The sequence below is a fragment of the Diceros bicornis genome, chromosome 26, assembly GCF_020826845.1.
Source record: "Diceros bicornis minor isolate mBicDic1 chromosome 26, mDicBic1.mat.cur, whole genome shotgun sequence".
Lineage (NCBI taxonomy): Eukaryota > Metazoa > Chordata > Mammalia > Perissodactyla > Rhinocerotidae > Diceros > Diceros bicornis.
The window spans coordinates 45,840,262-45,861,141 of record NC_080765.1 but is presented as its reverse complement, the minus strand read 5'-3'; the positions used below and the strand labels follow the sequence as shown (position 1 = coordinate 45,861,141).

Here is a 20,880-nt window from a genome sequence, read left to right as displayed (position 1 = left end):
TGTTCTCACGCTCACTGCTCGTGGAGCGACACATGCGCTTTCTTGGGGAAGGAGCTTTGGTAGCACATCTGGGCCAGCCAGGTGTTTTCAGGGCTGGGCTGCTGCAGCGTCAGACTTGGAGTCCTCTACATCCAAACGTGTTGACACGGAGTGGCAGATCTGATGCTTATATTCTGCAAGGAAAATGCAGTGCCATCTTGGTGCCTGTTTTCTGCCTGAATCACGTCTCAGTCACTCTCTGCCATCCCCAGCAAACAACACCAGTGACAGACACACACATCCTGTCCTTCAGATCTCAGTTCTTGTGGTACTCCCGTCTCCCCTCACACCTGTTCAGGTGGCCTGGGCATTTTCTGTGGCGCTTACAATCCTCACATGTGGACGGGTGCCGGAGCGGAAGTGAGCAGGTTTTATTCATCATGATGCTCCACTTCCTCTCGTCAGTGCTAGGCCAGATGCTGCTCAGTGTCACAGGGTCTGTTGGGTCAGGTCCAGCTCTGTTGAGACAACCCATTGGTTTCCAGTGCACCTTGTGGTTTGGCCAGCACCCACTGCGGAGCCTGGGAACGGGCAGAGGTATATACTGAGGGTCGCCCGCCTGATTGGTGCCTGTGTGCGGTGTCGGCCTAGCTGAGGTTAGGTGCAAACCCATGTTTTCTAAAGGGCAGTGCTCGCATTTGAGGATCTGTTCTGGAGACCTTTTTTTATAACTGTAGAAACCACTTTGATAGAAAAAAAAGGAAGGTCTCAGAAACACGTACTTGTAAACCAGTCTCATCAGATTTTTCTTCTCCTTGTCCTTCCTGGGGCCGGCCTGCTGCATGGAGCTGAGGCTTATCCAGTGCTGCGAGGACTGCCCAGGCTCCCACCTGTTCTTGCCATCTGCTGCCCCCCCTTTTCCACCTCCATGCTCATCATGTTTGGGTCACAGGATGTTCCGTCTAGATTTGTTTTTGACTCTATGTGTTTTGTGTATCTCAAGATGAGTGTCTCCGTTAGCTCAGCTCTTGTGGTGGCTGAGCTGTCACTGCTGCACACCATTGGTTACTGTGTGCCCACTTGTCTTTACTGTTCCTGGTGCACTTTCTACAGGAGTCTGGCTACTTCACAGTTCTCTGTGTCTCCCTTCCCTATTTAAATGGAGAAAAAAAATTTTGTCTATCCTTTAAGAACAAACATGTATACAATACAAGAAACAGAGCTTTGTATGCCATCCTCCCTTCAACATAATTATAAAATTAAATGTTTAATTGTATTCAACCTGCTTTTATGTTACAATATTGATATACTTTTTTTTTTTTTTTTTTTTGCTGAGGAAGATTCACCCAGAGCTAACATCCGTTGCCAATCTTCCTCATTTTTTTGGGGGTTGAGGAAGATTGTCCCTCAGCTAACATCTGTGCCAGTCTTCCTCTATTTTGTATGTGGGACTCCACCGCAGCATGGCTGGTGAATGGAGTAGATCTGTGCCCAAGATCTGAACACGTAAACCCAGGCTGCCAAAGTGGAGTGCGCAGAACTTTACCCACTTGGCCATGGGGCCAGGCCCTCAATTTTTTTTTTTTTTTTTTTTTGAGAAAGATTGGCCCTGAGCTAACACCTGTTGCCAATCTTCTTTTTCTCTTTTTTTTCCTACCCAAAGCCCCAGTACCTAGTTGTGTATCATAGTTGTAGAGTTGTAGCTCTTCTGTGTGGGATGCCGCCTCAGCATGGCTTGATGAGCGGTGAGTCGGTCCGCGCCCAGGATCCGAACCGGTGAACCCTGGGCCACCAAAGTGGAATGTGCGAGCTTAACCACTACGCCACTGGGCCGGCCCATAGGCCCTCAATATTGATAAACTTTTTATCACCTGTGTGTATTGTTACAGACTCATAATTTTTCTCAGTTTCAGCTTATTCTGGTAAGCTGTACTTATTGATCTCTTTTTAGTATTTATAGGGTCACAACTTGGCCAGTGACAGCCCCTACAGATCAGCTTCCCTGCCCTTTTGTCCTACCACAGACATTTGTGAAGGCTGCCTCCTTTTCAGACATAGCAAGGGGTTCCTGGACCATATTGATTGTCTTTTTTCTGTTCTAAGACATGGAGTCAAGTGCTCTCCTGGGTTCTTTTAATGGGGAGTCCTATTAGAAACAAATCTGGGTGCTCTGAGTTCATTTCATGTTGTTCTACAACAGTCTGGTGGTGGGTAGGCTAATGATGTCACTGCTAGAACACTTCAGGGTCAGAGCTGGAAAAGAGATTTTTTTTTATGGTTGTGAATACAGCTTTTATGTATTTCCAATTTAACTTTGACACTGTCTTATATCCTTTCTTAATGCCCACCTAAATCTTTAACTGTATTTCTACCTGCTTCTCTTTAGTATTTCTATGTGTCTCATTGACAACAGTTCTATCATCACTTTGTTGACAAATTACCAAATTGCTTTCCAAAAACATTTTAACAACAACACGGGTTTATGGTGCCAACTGCAGTTACATGAGTATGCTTGCTTTATCACAGTCTTGCCAGCATTGGGTGTCTCAGTGTATTGAGAACATATTTAATCATCATTCTTTCTATTAATTTATCCCTAACCTCTCCCCATAATTAAAAATGTACAGTGCTGTGTCTGGTTGCCTTAATTTGTCTTTGAATACTACGCACATTTTCATCTCTTTTGAGATGCACATAACACATTTTCAACTCACATTTCAACTTGAGTTTTTTTGGTGCTTAATATTTGTCTGTTTCTTCATTAAAAGTCTTGATGACTTATAGATTTGAATGAGTTCTTATATATAAATTAATGCAGTCATATGTGATACAACTATTTTTTTCTGATATTATTATTGATTGATGTCTTAATAGTTTATAACATTGTGAAATTTTGGTTGTACATTATTGTTTGTCGGTCACCATATAGATGCCTCCCTTCACCACTTCTGCCCACCCCACAACCCCCTTGCTCCTGGTAACCACTATACAGTTCTCTCTGTCCGTGTTACAACTTTTTTTTTTTTTTGGTGAGGAAGGTCAGCCCTGAGCTAACATCCGTGCCATTCCTCCTCTTTTTGCTGAGGAAGACTGGCCCGAGCTAACATCCGTGCTGATCTTCCTCCACTTTATGTGGGGTGCCGCCACAGCACGGCCTGACAAACGGTGCGTTGGTGTGTGCCCAGGATCCGAACCCCAGGCCGCCAGCAGCAGAGTGCACGCACTTAACTGCTACGCCACGGGGCCGGCCCCTATTTTTTTTTTTTTATAACAACTTATTAGGATGTAACATACCATACAATTTACCCATTTAAAGTGTGTAATATTTCAGTGGTTTTAAATATATTCACAAGGTTGTACAAACATCACCACCATCCAGTTCTAGAACCTCATCATTCCAAAAATAACCCAGACCCATTAGCAGTCACTCCGCATTCTCCCCCTCCTGCAGCCCCTGACAGCCACTAATCTGCTTTCTGTCTCTATAGATTTGCCTATTCTGGACATTTCACAGAAATGAAATCATACAATATGTGGCCTTCTGTGTCTGGCCATTTTCACTTAGCATATTTTCCATGTTCATTTATGTTATAGGAGGTGTCAGTACCTGCTTTTTATGGCTGAATAATACTTCATTTTATGGCTAGACTACATTTTGTTATCCATTTATCCATTGATGGGCATTTGGGTTGCTTCCACCTTTTGGCTATTTTGAATAATGCTGCTGTGAACATTCTTGTACAAGTTTTGTGTGGACATAGTGTTTTATTTCTCTTGGGTATACACCTAGGAGTGGAATTGCTGGGTTATATGGTACCTGTTTCCTTTTGAGGAGCTGTCAGACTGTTTGCCAAAGGGACTGCCCCATTATACATTCCCAGCAGCAATGTATGAGGGTTCCAGTTTCTCTGCATCCCCACCAACACTTGTTATTATCTGTCTTTTTGATTCTAGGCATCCTAGTGGGTGTGAAGTGGGATCTCATTGTGGCTTTGATTTGCATTTCCGTATTGACTAATGATGTTGAGCATCTTTTAATGTACTTATTGGCCATTTGTATATCTTTTTTGGAGAAATATTTATTCAGATCAGTTGCCTATTTTTAAATTGTGTTTTGATTTGTTTTTTTGAGTTGTGTGCGTTCTTTATATAGTCTGGATACAAGTCCCTTATCAGATACATGATTTGCAGATATTTTCTCCCATTCTGTCGATTGTCTTTTCACTTTCTTGATGTTGCTTTTGAAGCACAAAAGTTTTTAATTTTGGTGAAGTCCCTTTGATCTGTTTTTTTCTTTTGTTGCTTGGCCTTTTGGTTTCATTTCTAAGAAACCGTTGCCAAGCTCACGAAGATTTATTCATGAAGGTTTATATATTCGTCTAAGAATTGTATAGTTTTAGTTCATACCTGTAAATCTGTGATCCATTTGAGTTAAATTTTGTATATGATGTGGGAAAGGCATCCAGCTTCATTCTTTTGCGTGTGGACATCCAGTTGTCCTGGCACCATTTGTTGAAAAGGCTATTCTTTTCCGTTGAAGGGTCTTGGCACACTTGTCAAAAATCAATTGGGCGTAGCTGTATGGGTTTATTTCTGGACTCTTCCATTCGTTTATGTGTCTGTCCTTATGCCAGTAGCACAGTCTTGATTACTGTAGCTTTGTAATAAGTTTTGAAATCTGGAAGTGTGAGTCCTCCAACTTTGTTCTTTTTTGAGATTGTTTTGGCTATTCTGGATCTCTTGAATTTCCATATGAATTTTAGGATCAGCTTGTCAATTTCTGCAAAGAGGCTAGCTGGGATTTTAATAGGGATCCCATTGAATAATTTTTAAAACTTGTTAAATTTTTGAATTTGTTTAAATAATTTAAAAACATACAACTCTTTAAATGGCTTAGAAGTAACTTTGATGTGTATTGAGCAGTTTGACTCTAAATCAGTTATTTTCTAAATTGTTAACCTGTTATTCCGCTACAGTCTTTTTGAGAAGCTTATTTTTTATGAACTATAACTTTTATGTGTAGTTGGCAGTTCTTGGAGTTTTCTTTCCATTAACTTATACTTTTGTGTCCAGGACTGCCAGGTTAGAATTCTCTGTAGTTGAGGTGCAGTAATTGAGTGCCTTCTGTGTGTCCAGCCTTAGGGTGGGTGAGCAGGGCGAGGGGATCTAGGGTGGGAGACACTGTGGTCACAAGGTTTGGACTGGCTTCCTCTATGGGTAGGGGTTGGCCGCAGATGGCATTTAGGCTGGGCAGTGATGGGAATGCCAACTGGCCAAGCAGGGGGGGTTGGAGACTTCATGCAGTGCTGAGGGAGGAAGGTGAGGGCAGATAGGTGCTGGGTGGTGGGGTTGGTAGGCACGCAGGACACGGCGGGCTGGGATTTGATCAGGGAAGGGACTTGGGAGAGGAGGGCAGTGGCCTGACCCTTGTGGCAGAGTGTCACATGGCCTGCCCTGTACTTGACGTTTGTGTTTCAACAGTGTCAACATTTCAGTTCATGCCTTTAGGAAAATCTGCTTTGAGTCTTACCTCTTTTTTCTCTGTGTCCACTAGTATGACACCGTTCCTATTCAGTCCAGTGTGGTGTTATGTTCCTGCCCATCCCCATCAATGGTGAGGACCCAGACTGAGTCCAGCACGGCCCCTGGTGTTCCCAGCGGTGGTAGCAGGCAAGGCCCCGTCATGGACAGCACCACGGCTGAGTCCCGGCCAAACGCCAGCTCCTTGCAACATGCTGCACAGCCGCCACCACCACAGCCTCGGAAGAAACGGCCTGAGGACTTCAAATTTGGGAAAATTCTTGGTGAAGGGTCTTTTTCAACAGTGAGTACATGCCGCTGTTGTTTGTCGAATGAGTATGTTTTCCTTGGGAAGGCTGACCTTCCTTGGGGCTTGGAGCTGGGAGACCCAGATACCAGGGTGGTGGTCTTCCCCATAAGAGGGTCTCAGGACCCTTGGGGGTTCCTCTCCTATTGTGAAGGTGACTTGGGGCTGGCTACTACCAAGCAGATCACGTGGCTAAAATATCTAAGCCGTGATTTTGTAGATGAAAGCTTTAAAAGGCATCTCTTGATCTTATTTTTTACTTTTTAAAAAAATTCAGTTAATTTTTATTCTAACCAGGCATCAGCAAGTTACATTCCATGTCTTTGTGTCCCATTGGCAAGGCCTTGGAAGCTTTTCTGTTCCTTAGATTGAAAATTAGTATCAGTATTAGTATCTTCAGAGGTTTTGGGAAACATTTAATGACCTTTGTTATTTCTCTGTTATTTTAAAAAATATGTAAAACAGTACACCCTTGATATTTGCTAGAGTTGCAGCCCAAGACGCACTAGCCTCTAGGTTCTTGTGACCTCAGTTTCATAAAACAGAAATATTATCACAGCACTGTCAAGTCATATACAGAGTAACTCTTTTTGCTACCTGAGTGTTACCTGTTTTGTGGTATTTTTCCTCTTAAAGCAAAGAAATGAAGGTTCAGAGCAGCCCCTTAGCTGAGGTGGAAGCCCTCTGTAGCTGTCGCGGGGCCGGGGGCTTGCTGTAGGCTCACGGGGAGGACCGAGCACCTGCTCCCCAGCTGGGGAGTGCAGTCTAAATCTGCACCTCCGTGAAAAGGCAGATCCCTGCTGCTGTGTCTCTGAGCTGGGCCCAGCATGCGCTGTGGACACACCAGGGTGGCCCTGCAGGGTCCTCGCTCTGGCAGGGTTCCTGAATAATGAGTCTTTCTTGCCTGGACTTTGTGAAGAAACCTTGTGTGAAATTTGTTTTCCTTTTCTCTTTTTACATTTATGAAATATTTCAAAATACAAAGAAGAATGTGAAATATATAGCTCACCCATATTCCCAACATCACTTTAATTAATGTGAACTTTTGCTCCCCTTACATTTTTGTTTTAGATTTTTTTATTGGCAGTTTTTTTTTTTAAATTATGAAAGCACTGTGTCCTCATAATAAAAACCTTCAACTATGAGGATGGTCCCCAGTAGTTCTGGTACTCACAGATCCTTTCAGAAAGAAACTGATTTGAAAAGAACCTTGGGTATTTTGCACAGTTACTTACAATAGTCCAGTAAAAGAAGAATTCTCTCCTTTTCTCAGCTTTACTTCATTGGATGTTTATCTTGGCTGGAAAATGAGGACTTATTTGTGAAACTCCCCCCTGTCCCTTGGTTTCCATAGTGGGTGAAATTAGGCACCATCCGTTCTGGGTGACATACTCCTGAGGCTGAAAGGCCCCAGCAGTAGTTCTTGTCATCCTTGTGCCTTTTGAACCGCTGTGCCAGGGAGGTGCCTGGGAAAGCTGGAGGCTCCTTTCTGGTGCTGTTTGGAATCCTGCAGCCCTGGGTCTCAAATTATATCTGCTACCCTCAGGTCTTTCTCACTCTCCTGAAATAGAGACCACTTAAAACTAGATTTCCAAGGGAGGGATGGAGGACAAGTGGCAGTTCCCAGGCTGGGTAGGATCTTCGCTTGGCAGAGCCTAGTGCTGGAGAGCAGAGAGGCCTAGCCTGCTGCTGTCCAGTACCCTGAGGATGATCGTGACATCTAGATTAGCCCTACTGTCAGCCCCAGGTGACATGGAGGGATGTGCCATGCCTTGTTCTCTGGAAGAGGGACACTTCCTGCCCTGCGCCCATGAGGAAACCTGTATGTGAAATGCAGAATTCATGCAACAGAAAGATTACATAAATATCTCCTTCAGAAAGGATTACTTTAAATATTAGCACTCTCTAACAATCTTTTCTTTTTTCTACTTATGTAGCTAGTACATGCTCCTGTGAAGAATTTAACGTTGCAAAGTACATAACCCAGAGAAGGGAAGTCCTTCCCCAGTCACTCCCCCACACTCCCCAGTGCCCGAGAACAGTCCATACAGGTACATTCCTCCAGAAAGATCTTTGAGATCTTTACACTTGAGTACATAGAGTCTGACCTTGTTCTTAATAACTGCAGGGTGTTTCACACAGTGCTTTTCCAGGATCACTTCTGATGAGTCTGGTGAAGAATGCTGTAACAGGATATAACTCGTAACCAGGGGCTGGATGAACTGCCTGTGGCCTCCTGAGGTCTTCCTGGCAGGTCCAGGGCTTTCCCAGGAGTCGAGCAGGTTTCATCTGCTCTGTGGTCCTCGTGCCATCCCCCTGCAGGTGTCTTGAGAGAGGCATTTGCACCAGCTGGCAGTGGTGGGGGCCGCCCCAGCACACTGCGAAACTGGGCTCATCAGGCATTTGGAAATTGGCACGCAGGTTGTGCCCAGGGTTTGCTTGTGTAGAAAAGTCTTTTCCACATTGTGTGATGCCCCTTTGGTGCTCTGTCCCCAAAGTGGAGTTTGAGTACAAGACTTGGGGTGCTGCAGAGAAGGCACAGCCGGGGTGTGACTGCATCCTGTGGGGGAAGGCACTCTCCCCAGGCCAAGTGTGATTTAGTTTCCTGTGCCCTTGATAGCAGGGATCGTATTCACGGTATCTGAGATGGCATCAAGTAGGGTAACAATTATTGGAAAAAGCTTTTTGGAATGAACATATACTGTAGACATATTCATAAAGTTATTTTTTGAAGAAATTCCCAGTACCTGCATGTGGAGGTATTAGTTGCTGCTTGTTCCTACTGTTTGTGAGGATTATGCTAGTCTAAGATGTTCCTGAATGTATATTTCACTGCACCCTGGGGACTATTGGCAGCTGATGGAGAGCCTTCTAAAAAAAAAGTCAAGAGAGATATTTGTTTTGCTGTTAACTCTTAGAACACATTAACTCAGCCATTGACGTTCAGCTGTGTTAGCACAGGACCAAAAATATTTAAATGTAATTTCAAATATTTAAATGTTATTGCACAGTGGGGATGGGGTGGCCTGTGTGGTTGGTTACAGGGAGGCTTGTGAGACTCAGTGCCCTGGTTACATTGGGTGTTTTTTCTCTTCTCTTTCCCCCTTTTCTTTCCAAACCAGGTTGTCCTGGCCCGAGAACTGGCAACCTCAAGGGAATACGCTAGTAAGTACTAACTCCCGCGAGCTGTGTGTCTGGGGTGCAGGGACCCCTGGAGGTTTCTGTGCTGATTTCAGGGGATAGGATGCTGTTGGTCTTACAGACCGTGAAGCCGGTGGGTGTGTTTTGTGAAAAACTTAAATATGTACCAGTTAGCTTTATGAGTTGTATCTTTAGTATTTTCTTACCGTTTCCAATTGTAGTAACTCACTTCTCTCTTACCTTAAGTTAAAATTCTAGAGAAACGTCACATTATCAAAGAGAACAAGGTCCCGTATGTTACCAGAGAGAGAGATGTGATGTCGCGCCTGGATCACCCCTTCTTTGTTAAACTTTACTTCACGTTTCAGGATGATGAAAAGCTGTGTATCCTTTGACCGGTCAAGCCTTCTGAATCACACCACTGAGCCCCTATCATTGTGGAATCATGACCCCATTGTTTGTTTTCACAAGTAGCCCTTTCCCTGGAAAGGAAAAGGTTGGCAGATACTAAATATAAAGGAATTCCCATCACTTTGCTTTGGGAGCCCCTGGGATTGCTGGCATTCACTGAAGTAGAACAGTCACTTCAAGGGAGATCGGCACAAACATTTTTGGGGTATTTGTTATTGATAAGCATTATGTCTAAAGGATCGTTATTATTTTAAGCTCACGGTTGCTAGACATTTATTCAAAGGCATTCCCTCATTCCTCTAACCAGTGTCCTTGGAATATCTACCAAGTTTCAAGTCCTATGCCCAAAGCAGGGAAGTGAGAGAGAGGAAGAATGACCTTGGGCATTTGGGGCTCCTGGAAGGCGGGTACCTCTATGCCCTCTTTTTGCCCAGGGGTGTGAGGTTTGGTTGGAAGGGACATCTTTACCAGGCTCAGCCCAGATGAAAAGTCCAAGGAGTGACCCACAGGAGCCCAAACCCTTTCTCCCTGTACCCAAGATGCTGTTCTCCCGGTGGCAGCCACTTCCCAGGGCCCTCCAGCCTCCCTCTTCCCTCCTTGCCCTCCCAGGGGTACTACCCTGGAGTCTGCTCTCTCTGCCCATGGATCTCTGATCACCCAGTGCCTCTGGCTCTCCAGGGCTGTGCATACTGTTTCTCCAGATGCTCCTCCAGCAGACATCACAGCCCACTGAGTCTTTGCTTTATTGGAGGGCATCTCATGCTCCCTGACTTCTCTAATCCTGGAGCATTGTCTCTTTTTCTCTTTTACCTTTGTGTAACCATCAGAGAGGGCCACACGTCTGTCCTCCAGCTTGTCTCTGAGCATGTCCAGCACGCGGTCATGTGGGCCAGTTTCTGCTCACTCCCTGGCTGCTTTCCTGCTCTTGTTCTTCCAAACCAAGACTTCCTCAGCCCTGGTGTGTCCAGTGACTCTGTCCTTGATCCCAGCAGATGCTTTTGGCTTTTACTCAACTGAGAGAGGTCGGGCTGTCAGATCGAGTTGGTTCAGAGCTTGTTCAGGTTTAAACCTCAGTCTTTGCATCTGTTCTTTTCCTCCTGCCCTCAGGTCTCCGGAGCCCCTTTCCCTCACCCCACCACCCACAAAGCTGGTCTGGTGTCTGAGGGCTTGGCTTCCCCCTCCCACCTGATCCCCCCGCTACCTCCTCAGACATTCCCCCCCTCCCCCCTTCTCTACACACAGATTCTTCTGGGTTCAAACTTTGCTGTATCCTGTTTCCCCTTTAACACCATTTTCTGGCTCCTTCGCCTGTCAGCTGAATTTGTTGTTCTGATTATTGAGAAGTCCTTGTTGAATGCCAGGTGATGGGAATGTGCTGGTCAGTAAGGTGAAGGCTCTGCCCTCAGAGAGCTTATGTTTCTGTGGAGGAGTTAGATGTACACAGATGATCGATACCTTTACCTTAGGTACCTTAGGTACCTATACGATACCTAATAGACTTTGAGAGACCAAGAGCAGTAAGGCGAGGTGAGGGAGCACTGGAGTGTGCTGCTGGTTTAGCTCGGTGGTCTGAGGAGACCATGCTGGCCAGAGACCTGGATGGAGTGAGGGCAAGAGCGCGTAAGGGCATATGTGTGAGTGGAGCAAAAAGGCTGGGCAGGGGCCAGCTCTTTGAGCCTCAGAGGCCTGGCTAGAGTTTTGGATTTTCTTCTGAGTGTGTCAGGGAACTCAGGAGGGTCTTGAGCAGGGCAGCCGTTCACTCTGACTCTGGCTGCTGCTGCAGTGAAGGTTTTTGTAAGTGAACTGGGCGAGGGAAGATGGAGTCATGGTGGCTCCTGGGTGAGGGACCTCGGAGCTTGGGTGCACAGTGGTGCTGTAGTTGAGCTGGAAGAGACTGGGGAGAGGCTGGGCTGGGGGTGGATGTCTCATTGGTGTTTGATGCATTCGTTGGTGCTCGCTGCTCAAGGACCAGTTGGGCTGCTGGGTGGCTGCCAGCAGAGCTCTGCGAGGAGTCAGGGTGGCGAGCAAATTAGGGGTGTGTCAGTGGGCTGGCTGGCCACTGGAGGGCGCTTGGCAGGGGGGAAGTCTGAGGCCTGAGCCTGGGTCACCCCACAGCAGAGAGTGGCACGCTGAAGGAACTCTCCAAGGAGGTTGCGGGGGTGTTGCCAGTGAATGGAGAGCACAGAGACCCGGGGCACACAGGACCAGGTGCTTTCCAATGGAGGGTGCTGGGCTGCCCAGTCAGATGCTGCTGAGTCAAATACATGGGGCCTGGGCCTGACCTGTGGGTTGGCCCCCGTGCAAGTTGTTGTTGACAGTGGCATTTTGGGGGTAAGGAGGACGGTTCAAGAGAGAGGTGAGGAGGTGCAGACAGCACACAGAGCAGGTTCCTCCCAGTGGTTTTACTGTAAAGGGGAGCAGTGAAGTGATCTAGTACTCACTGGCATGGAGTGGGGAGAGGGCTTTCTTGTTGGCTTGTTTTAGGTGTCACCCCTGTCCTGATCTCTCTGTTGTCACTGCTCGTGTGGCAGCCATCAGTGGCCTCCTGAGGACATTGAAGGGAGCTCTTCACCTCTGTTCTGTATCTCTCTCACCTCTCAGGCCACGTTGACCCCTTGTTTCTCGTGCTCTCTGGGACCTGTGTGACTCGGCTCCTCCTTGAGCCCGGGGGCCAGATTTTCTGGAGGCGCAGGCCTGGTCTTCTTGCAGGGCCCATGGGACAAAGTTTCTTGATTGGGAGGCTCTGACAGATCACACACACTTGATGACTTCTCCCAAGGTCACATCTGGTGGGATAAGGTGGCTCAGTTTGGATGAGTGAGCTTGCTGTCTAATTTCAGATGGGATTGACCAGAGTATCATAGTGGAGGGGACTCTAGGTCTTAGTCTAACAGTATCTGTTGCTCTTGATCTTTAACGCAAATTCCAAAGTCCGTGAAGGTTGTGAGGGCTCACTTACCTCCGACAAGAGTGAGACCTGGGGACTTCCGCCCCGCTCAGAATGCTTAGTGGCGTACATTGTGTTCAAAGAGAAAGAAAAGGAAACTCTGCCTGAAGAAAACCCCCAATATGCACACCATCCTCCCTGTAGCCATAATTTACACGTTGGGGAGAGAAGGGAACAGTTCCTCCAGCAACTGCAGGGGCAAACCCACCCTCAGGACAGGTGAGGCAGAGCCTGGAGACACCCCTGCAGCAGCCCGAAAATGGGTGGGTAGATCCATGTGGGGCCCCCTGGGTGCTTGCAGCCTCTTTGCCCTCTGGAGGTTCAGCTTGACCAGACTCAGTCTCTGTCCCAGGACAGGGGAGCAGAGCTCAGAGAAGTGGCCAGGTGCAAGCCCTCCTTCCCTCCTAGGGTACAGCACTAGGCTGGGCTGAGCTGAGCACCAGAGCTGGGCAGTGAGGGTGTGTGTGCCTTTCCCTCCAGCAGGGATGAAGGCTGAGGGGTTTCAGAGGCTTTTGCTCAGCTGGCCTGTGTTCTTCCTCCACCTCCCACCTGCTCATCCTGTGTGTCCTCTCTTGCAGCCTGGGGACACAAGCAGTGTGCTAGGGCTCTGGAGGCTGGGCTCTAGTCCTGTCCCTCCTTGGCTTCATGACCTTGAATCAGTTGCTTAACCTCTCTGGGCCGGGTTCTTCTGCGAAGTGCAGGTGTTGGGTGCATCAGGCTCTCAGGCTCTGCCACAGGCCTGGTCTGTGCTCATCTTCCCGGGAATTCACCCACTCCATGAGAGAGAACAGCCTCTTCCTCACTGCCCTGGAGCATTGTCTATGCTGAGGGAGATAGAAACTTTCTAGAATGAGAAATGGACCAGTGAGGTCTGAAAGGGTACTTCTGGGGGATGAGGAATGTGTGTGGTTGGAGAGAACATGGGCCGTGATCCTCAACATCTGTCATGTTCAAAACCTATTCGTCACCTTAGCTCTGCAGCTGAGCAGAGAACCAGAAGTGTCCCTCACACAGGAAACAGGAACTCAGGGAGTGGTCAGATAAGGGGCAAAAACCTGTGAAGCCAGGAGAGGTCCTGTGTCTGTGTCTGTGGCTGAGCCTCTCATGTGGGCTGCAGGCTCCTAGGAGACGATGCTCCTAACTGGTGAGGCTCCTTGGCTAGTCCAGGTGCAGCTGCCTGCACAGGTGGCGCCAAGCTCCTGCTTGAGGGCAGGTGAATGGGAGTCTGCAGGCTGCTGGTGAACAGGCTATGGACACCAGCCTTCACTGCAATGGGTGCAGAGCAGGGTGAGGTGGGAGGGCACCTGGCCGAGACCCTTTGGCGTTCCCTAGAAGGAGGGTTGGCCTTTTGCTTCAGGTTCCTATTAAATGTTGTCTTAGTTGGAATGGCTTGGGTGGCCGCAGGTGGGGCTGGATCAGGGGCAGGTTTCGGCAGCTTTGGTTTCCGGTCCCTTTCCTCCCTGGCTTGTCCTCACTGCCCTGCAGCTTTAGGCTCCTTCCTTGGTGGGAGATGGCAGTGCTTTGGCAAACAGAAGCCAGACGAAATGCCCACCCTGAGCACGAGCCACCCCTTCCTGCCTTCAGAGGTGCTGCTCAGGGCGGGTGAGGACACGGGTCACCGTGTCCCTGGCTGCCAGGGAGCAGTGAAGTACCTGTGGATTTCCATTAATAGGCGCAGATGTTTGGTGCTTCCTGGAGGAAGCAGTTATATGGGACCCATGTATTGTTCCAGCCTTTAATCTTCTTTGGAAAAGGGAGAATAGAAATAAAACATCACACCGCAGTGCTGTCAGAGGGAAAGGTGACTGTGTTCCTTGAGTCTCTCCCCAGTGGGTGCCCAATAAATAGATCGAATGAGGAAGTTAATAAAATGGCATTTCTCTTACAAAACTTGTCACTTTATACTTGGAAAGGAGCATTCATTTGAGGAACTTTTTACATAAATTGACTCAGCACAGCACGTGGAAGGCAGTCAGTGCTCAGTAAATGTTGTGTAGGTGTTGTGGTACAGGTTTGGAGGCTATATTGTGAGGGAGACCCCCTAACTCCCTTTGCTGAAGCCTGGGAAGAGGCAGGCCCTGACCGCCATCTCTAGCAGCTTCCCTTCACTGCGCCCATGGGTGTCGTCTGGGGATGGAGGGATCCAGACGAGGCATTCGGGCTGAGAGGCTTGTGTCATTGTGTTCTTGGCGCAAAACCCACACTGGGGCCTGGCCCTGGAGCAGGGGCCTGGGATTCTGGCCCAGCAGCCGTGGTTCTGACTATAGCAGAGTCTGACTTGAAGAGAGGCAGCTGTCTCGGGCCACAGGTACCTTCAGTTTTCATTAATTAAAAAAATTCCTGTTGGGCTGTTAAGGTCAGTTTGAAAAAATGACTTTTGCACTCTTCCTTAACTAAGCAATATTTAGATTTTGGCCTTAGTTATGCCAAAAACGGAGAGCTACTTAAATACATTCGCAAAATTGGTTCTTTCGATGAGACATGCACCCGATTTTACACGGCCGAGATGGTGTCCGCCCTGGAGTACTTGCACGGCAGGGGCGTCGTCCACAGGTACTGAGTGGCCTGGCAGACTTTGCTCACAGCCTGGGCTCAGCTCGGCTGCATTTCATGGAGGCGTGGGGTCCACGTCACCTGACGTTGAGAGGCTTCTGGACCTTTCGATGTCAGAGGAGTTTGGTCGGCTGCCTTTTTTGCCAGGCTAGCAGCTCTTAGCCATTTGACTGGGGCTTTTATTTTGTCACTTGTAGTTTTCGTGTGTACTTACTTCTGGTCTCATTTTCCATGACTTTCTGATAAAGTCAAATTGAAAGTGTTTGTATAAGCTCTTTTTTTTTCTTACTGATTTTTTTTATTGTGGTAAAATGCACATGACATAAAATTTACTGTTTTAACCATTTTTTCCAGTTTTATTGAGCAATAATTGACATCCATCACTGTATAAGTTTAAGGTGTACAGCATAGTGGTTTAATTTACATATATTGTGAAATGATTACCACAATAGGTTTAAAAGGTCTGTATTTTATGGGTTAAAATGATAGATTTTACTTCAATAAAAAATTTATTAAAATGATATACAGTTATGAAGTGATGTAATTTGAATGTCTCATTGTATGCAATTGATGTTTGTTCAGTGTGAACTTTAGAATTGCATTCTTGGTTGTTAGTCTGTAAAGATTATAAGTATTAATCAGTTCATTTTGTTTTCAGCAAAATTTAGAGTATGTAATAATGTTAGTGTTTTAAATATTTAATCTCAAGTGTAAAAAATCTGCTTTCACAGGGACCTGAAACCAGAAAACATTTTGTTAAATGAAGATATGCACATCCAGATCACAGATTTTGGAACTGCAAAAGTATTATCCCCTGAGAGTAAACAAGGTGTGTGAGAGCTTTCTTTCCAGTAGATCCTGGCTCAGGGCTTAGATCAAAACTAGCTTCTCAGAAATGTGTTGAATGGCAGTGTGTTCATCGTTAATGACAGGTGTTTGTAATACTTTGTTATTGAGCAATAGATGCCAGAGCTTTCACAGGGGGTGCCCTGGCAGTGTGGGTCTCGTCTAGTGGGTGTAGCGAGGGGGCTTCCTAGGCTGCCTGTGGTTGGTCTGCTCGGCCTTGGGGGCGGGGGTGGGGGTGGTGCTAGATTGCCAGGTGCTCTCTGCATGTTGTTGTCGCAGGTTCATGAGTGCCTGCTGAGGCCCATTCTCCCTAGTCATCTTTCTTGAAGGTGCTGGGGTGCCGTGTTTGTTCCTGGTCCCCCGTGCAGAGGTGTGGGGTCCATTCGGTCAGCTCCCAGCTCTTCCTGTTGAATAGCACTGCAGATTGTAACTAGGGGAGCACTGTCCCTGTATCCTAGTGCCCGCTGTCTTTCGGTCTATCACCTGTGTGCAGCTGCCAATGGTGGCCCAGGCACGCCCATTATAGTGAGATTCTGCAAGATCACAGAACGAGTGGGAGCTGATTTTTACTTGCTGGTCAAGTGCACATTTATAATTGCAAACACTGCTAATCACTGTTCCCCTAGGGTAATTCCTGTCATTGGATTATGTATTGTGACAGCTTCATCGCCTGAGGAGGAGTTGCTGACAGTCCACTTGGGCCAGAAGAGTGCCCTGGGTGTTTTAGCTAGCCGGGGGGCTTCTCTGCTGGGTCTCGCTACCCTTCAGGTGTTGTTGGATAGAAATCATAAGCCTCTGGGGGTATAAAGAATGGCAATTTAATTTCTAAAATCTGTTTGCAAGTGTTGGCGTAGAGAGAAGATAGAACCATTTATGGTGAGGTTTGGGGGAAGCTGAAGGCCGCTGTGTGAGTTAAGTGACCTTGAAAATGAACCTTGGGTCTGGGGACAAGTGTGACCATCAGAGCCACCCTGACCCAAGAGGCTGCTGTGGGGACCCCTGTGCAGTGCGCGCACCTCTGCTGGGGCTTGTAGGTGTCTTTCAGAGAAGGACCTTGGTGAAAGCACAGGGGGAAATGGATATGCTGGGTGTGAGTACAGGGTTTGTTGGCGGAAGAAAGATTCAGAGAGAAGCACCCACTTTGCTACAGCTGCTCTCAGACGGAAAAGGGGAACTGTGAGCACAGCACAGTGGTGGTGGGGAGCCTGGCTCTTCAGAGGAGCCCTCGAGCTCAGCTGGGCCAGTCTTCTCTGCCTTGGGCTGAAGTTGTGGCCTGTTTAGCGACAGCATGTTGGGCAGCCCCTGGGCTAATGCCTGGGGTCCGCTCCTCCTGGCCGTGCACTACTGGCGGAGATGCAAATCTCACTGCTGGGAGGCGCCTGGCCGTGCCTAGCTGGGCCGCCAGGGGTTCCTTATCTTCCTTTTCTGGGTGTTTTTCCAGCCCCGTGTTTTCAAACTGAGGGTTCTTGTGAAGATTCTATCAGTTAGTGCTTTAACCTGGTGCAGACGCTCTCTGGATCACCAAGACTACGTCTTGGATTTGGGAACTTCTCTGAGAATCCTAAAGCACTGCCCTTTTGGGGCTGAAACAACTTTCAATCAAGTTTTTTGATGTGTTTCTCAAGAAGCCTTAGTCCTGGCACCACTCACCTGCCCTTTGTAGCCTCCCGCCCCCCACCAGGCTTTGAGGGTGAGCAGCCTCCCGCCTGGAGATGCACAAAGTCCAGGGAGTCCTCCTGGCGCTTGTGAGATGCCCCGAAATCTTGATCTATTTGATTCATTCCTGTTCCATAGTAACATGTTATTGGCTGGGAACCATGTTTTTATGGAGATGGTATAATCTGCATCCGTAAGCGTTGTCCCTGACGGAGGTGACCCAAACAGGAACTGCTGTGTCCCGAGTGTTCTTGTTAGGCTGCTGTTCATCTCATGTGCAACTTCCCACTGAGACAAGCCACTGTCTGCCATGGGGCCCCCATTCAGCCTTGGGAGCCACCCACCTTGGGGTCTGCTCTGTCCTTTTTTCCTTCATGTCCTTCAGAATCTATTTGGCACAGGCTAGTCCTGTTGCCCTGTAGCCATTAAAAATATATAAGAATTTAAATATGTTGGCGAAAAAGTGAAATAAACCTACTTTTCTTTCTTTCTGGAAGCAGGAGGCTAAAAGTCCTTACATTGTAAACCAGGGAGAATTGCTTGTATATATAGATGAGTTGACTTTTTTTTTTCCTTCTTAGAGAAAAAGGGAAAACAATATATAATTATGTAAATGATTCATTTTATTGACTTACTCTAATTTTGTGTGTGAAGTACTTCAGAATCTTAGAATTTACGTACTACATTTGCTCTTTCTAACTTTTGTGCAGAGTTAGTTTCCCTAAAACACTTTAAAGGTTCCAGGAGGAAAGTGTTGGTGGGAACAAGCCCCAGGTTTCTCAGCTGTGCAGTGAGCATGTTTTGCCCTCCTAGTGAGAGGCAGGTTGTTCGTCCTCACTGACCTCTGTCACAGTGGGTTGATCCTGGAAGTGGGTGAGGCCTGCATCTCTCTTGCTGCTGTCTGTTGGGTTGGAGTGGCCCCTGTGTCTGGGAGGGGCCGAGGTGGGAGACAGCAGGGCAGCTGTTGAAGGCATGTGAGATTGACAAGGACTTTCTGTGCTGGCACAGAGGACTTGTGACTTCTAGCTGTGCACAAGGGTCCCACAGATATATCCAGGAGAGGGCAGCTTAATCACATGGAGTAAGCCCTTGTCTGTGACTATGTCCCTGGCCTTTTCCCTCTTTGCAAGAAGCTTGGGGAGCTTGGGGTGCCCCAGAGGTTCAGACTTGGGGTTTGTGTCTGGAAACCTGTGTCCTGAGCTGTGCAGGCCTTTCTGGTATGCAGCCAGGTGTGGAGGCTCCACTCACCCCAATGTGTGGGGTGGGGGATGGCTGGAGAGGGAATGGAGCGGGGAGGCTTCAGAATCTAAATCACTTCTGTCACTCCATCTGCACCTTCTTTGCGTGGCCCCTCTATGGATGGCCCTTGTCCAGACCCTCAGACCAGCGTCACCTCCCCCTCCCGGTGTGCTGTGGACTCGAGACCCTCTCACAGTGCCTCTGCCTTGCCAATATTCTAGCAAGGGCAGAACCACTACCCTCTCCCCGCTCCTTCCCATGCTAGAGTCGAGTCCCTATACTTAGACCACCAACACAACTCTTTTTTTTTTTTTTTTTTTTTTTATTTTTTTATTTTTATTTTTATTTTTTTTATTGATGTTTTAATGGTTTCTAACATTGTGAAATTTTGGGTTGTACATTTTTGTTTGTCCATCACCCCATATATGACTCCCTTCACCGAACCTTGTGCCCACCCCCCACCCCCCACCCCCACTGCCCGGGTAACCACAGTCCAGTTTTCTCTGTCCATGTGTTGGTTTATATTCCACATATGAGTGAGATCATACAGTGTTTGTCTTTCTCTTTCTGGCTTATTTCACTTAACATAATACGCTCCAGGCCCATCCATGTTGTTGCAAATGGGACGATTTTGTCTTTTTTTATGGCTGAGTAGTATTCCATTGTATATATATGCCACATTTTCTTAATCCAATCGTCAGTCGAGGGACACTTAGGTTGCTTCCACTTCTTGGCTATGGTGAATAATGCTGCAATGAACATAGGGGTGCATAAGCCTCTTTGGATTGTTGATTTCAGGTGCGTTGGATAGATTCCCAGTAGTGGGATGGCTGGATCATAGGGCATCTCTATTTTTAATTCTTTGAGGAATCTCCATACCGTTTTCCATAGAGGCTGCACCAATCTGCATTCCCACCAGCTGTGTATGAGGGTTCCTGTTTCTCCACATCCTCTCCAACATTTGTTGTTTTTTGTCTTGGTGATTATAGCCATTCTAACGGGCATGAGGTGGTATCTTAGTGTTGTTTTGATTTGCATTTCCCTGATGATTAGTGATGTTGAGCATCTTTTCATGTGCCTGTTGGCCATCTGTATATCTTCCTTGGAGAAGTGTCTGTTCATTTCCTCTGCCCATTTTTTGATCGGGTTGTTTGTTTTTTTGTTGTTCAATTGTGTGAGTTCTTCATATATTATGGAGATCAACCCCTTGTCAGATGTATGTTTTGCAAATATTCTCTCCCAGCTGGTTGGTTGTTTGTTCATCTTGATTCTGGTTTCATTTGTCTTATAAAAGCTCTTTAATCTGATAAAGTCCCACTTGTTTATTTTTTCTTTAGTTTCCCTAGTCTGGGTAGGCATGTCATCCGAAAAGATTCCTTTAAACCCAATGTCAAATAGTGTGTTGCCTATATTTTCTTCTATGAGTTTTATAGTTTCAGGTCTCACCTTCAGGTCTTTGATCCATTTTGAGTTAATTTTTGTGAATGGCGATAGCACATGGTCCACTTTCTTTTGCATGTGGCTGTCCAGTTTTCCCAACACCATTTATTGAAGAGACTTTCCTTTCTCCATTGCATGTTCTTAGCACCTTTGTCGAAAATTAGCTGTCCGTATATGTGTGGTTTTATTTCCACCAACACAACTCTTAACCATCGAGAACTGGTTTACTTTGGTCTTTTCAGTATTGGTACTTGTGTAGTCATAGCTATGATGCATGGAGTGTTTTTGTCATTTTTTAAACACAGAGTATCTGCTTTTTGTAAAAATTCAAACCATAGATATGACCTGGTTCCCACCATCATCGATTTGTTTTCCCTGTAAATATTTTACTATTTAATATTAAAATATAAAACTTAAAAAAAAATAACATAAATATAATACCATACCATTTTTATACATAAAAAATTAAGAATAATTGCTTAATATTCCAATATTCAGTCATTGTTAAATTTCTAGTCATTATAATTTTTTGGTTGTTGTTTGCTTGAATCAGGATTCAAATGAAGTTCCCATGTTGAGTTTAGCTAATTTGTCTTAATCTATAGCTTCCCTTCCTTATCTTTTCCCTTGCCATCTGTTAAAGAAACCAGGTCATTTGTCTTATCGAGTTTCCCAGAGCTTGCTGATTGTGTTTCTGTGGAATCATGTAACATGCTGCTCCCCCATCTGTACCTTTTGTAAGTTGGGAGTTGGATCTGGCCGCTTGATCACATTCCACTTCAATCCTCTGGCACCAAAGGCTGGTGGTGGTGTGTTCTTCACTAGGAAACACATAACATCT

General features: G+C 46.6%; 1 protein-coding gene across 5 annotated transcripts in view; it reads left to right on the top strand.

Annotated features, from left to right (window-relative positions):
• PDPK1 (3-phosphoinositide dependent protein kinase 1) overlaps positions 1-20,880 on the top strand; it is a 77,754-nt gene that overhangs the window by 23,361 nt on the left and 33,513 nt on the right. For 4 of the 5 annotated variants that reach the window (XM_058570262.1, XM_058570261.1, XM_058570264.1 and 1 more), the window contains 5 exons: positions 5,534-5,803; positions 8,929-8,971; positions 9,194-9,331; positions 12,290-12,524; positions 15,590-15,687. In XM_058570262.1, coding sequence (XP_058426245.1) covers positions 5,534-5,803; positions 8,929-8,971; positions 9,194-9,331; positions 12,290-12,524; positions 15,590-15,687 — 784 coding nt within the window. Of the gene's footprint in view, positions 1-5,533; positions 5,804-8,928; positions 8,972-9,193; positions 9,332-12,289; positions 12,525-14,713; positions 14,859-15,589; positions 15,688-20,880 lie in introns of all 5 variants that reach the window. The other variant, XM_058570263.1, reaches the window with a different exon arrangement.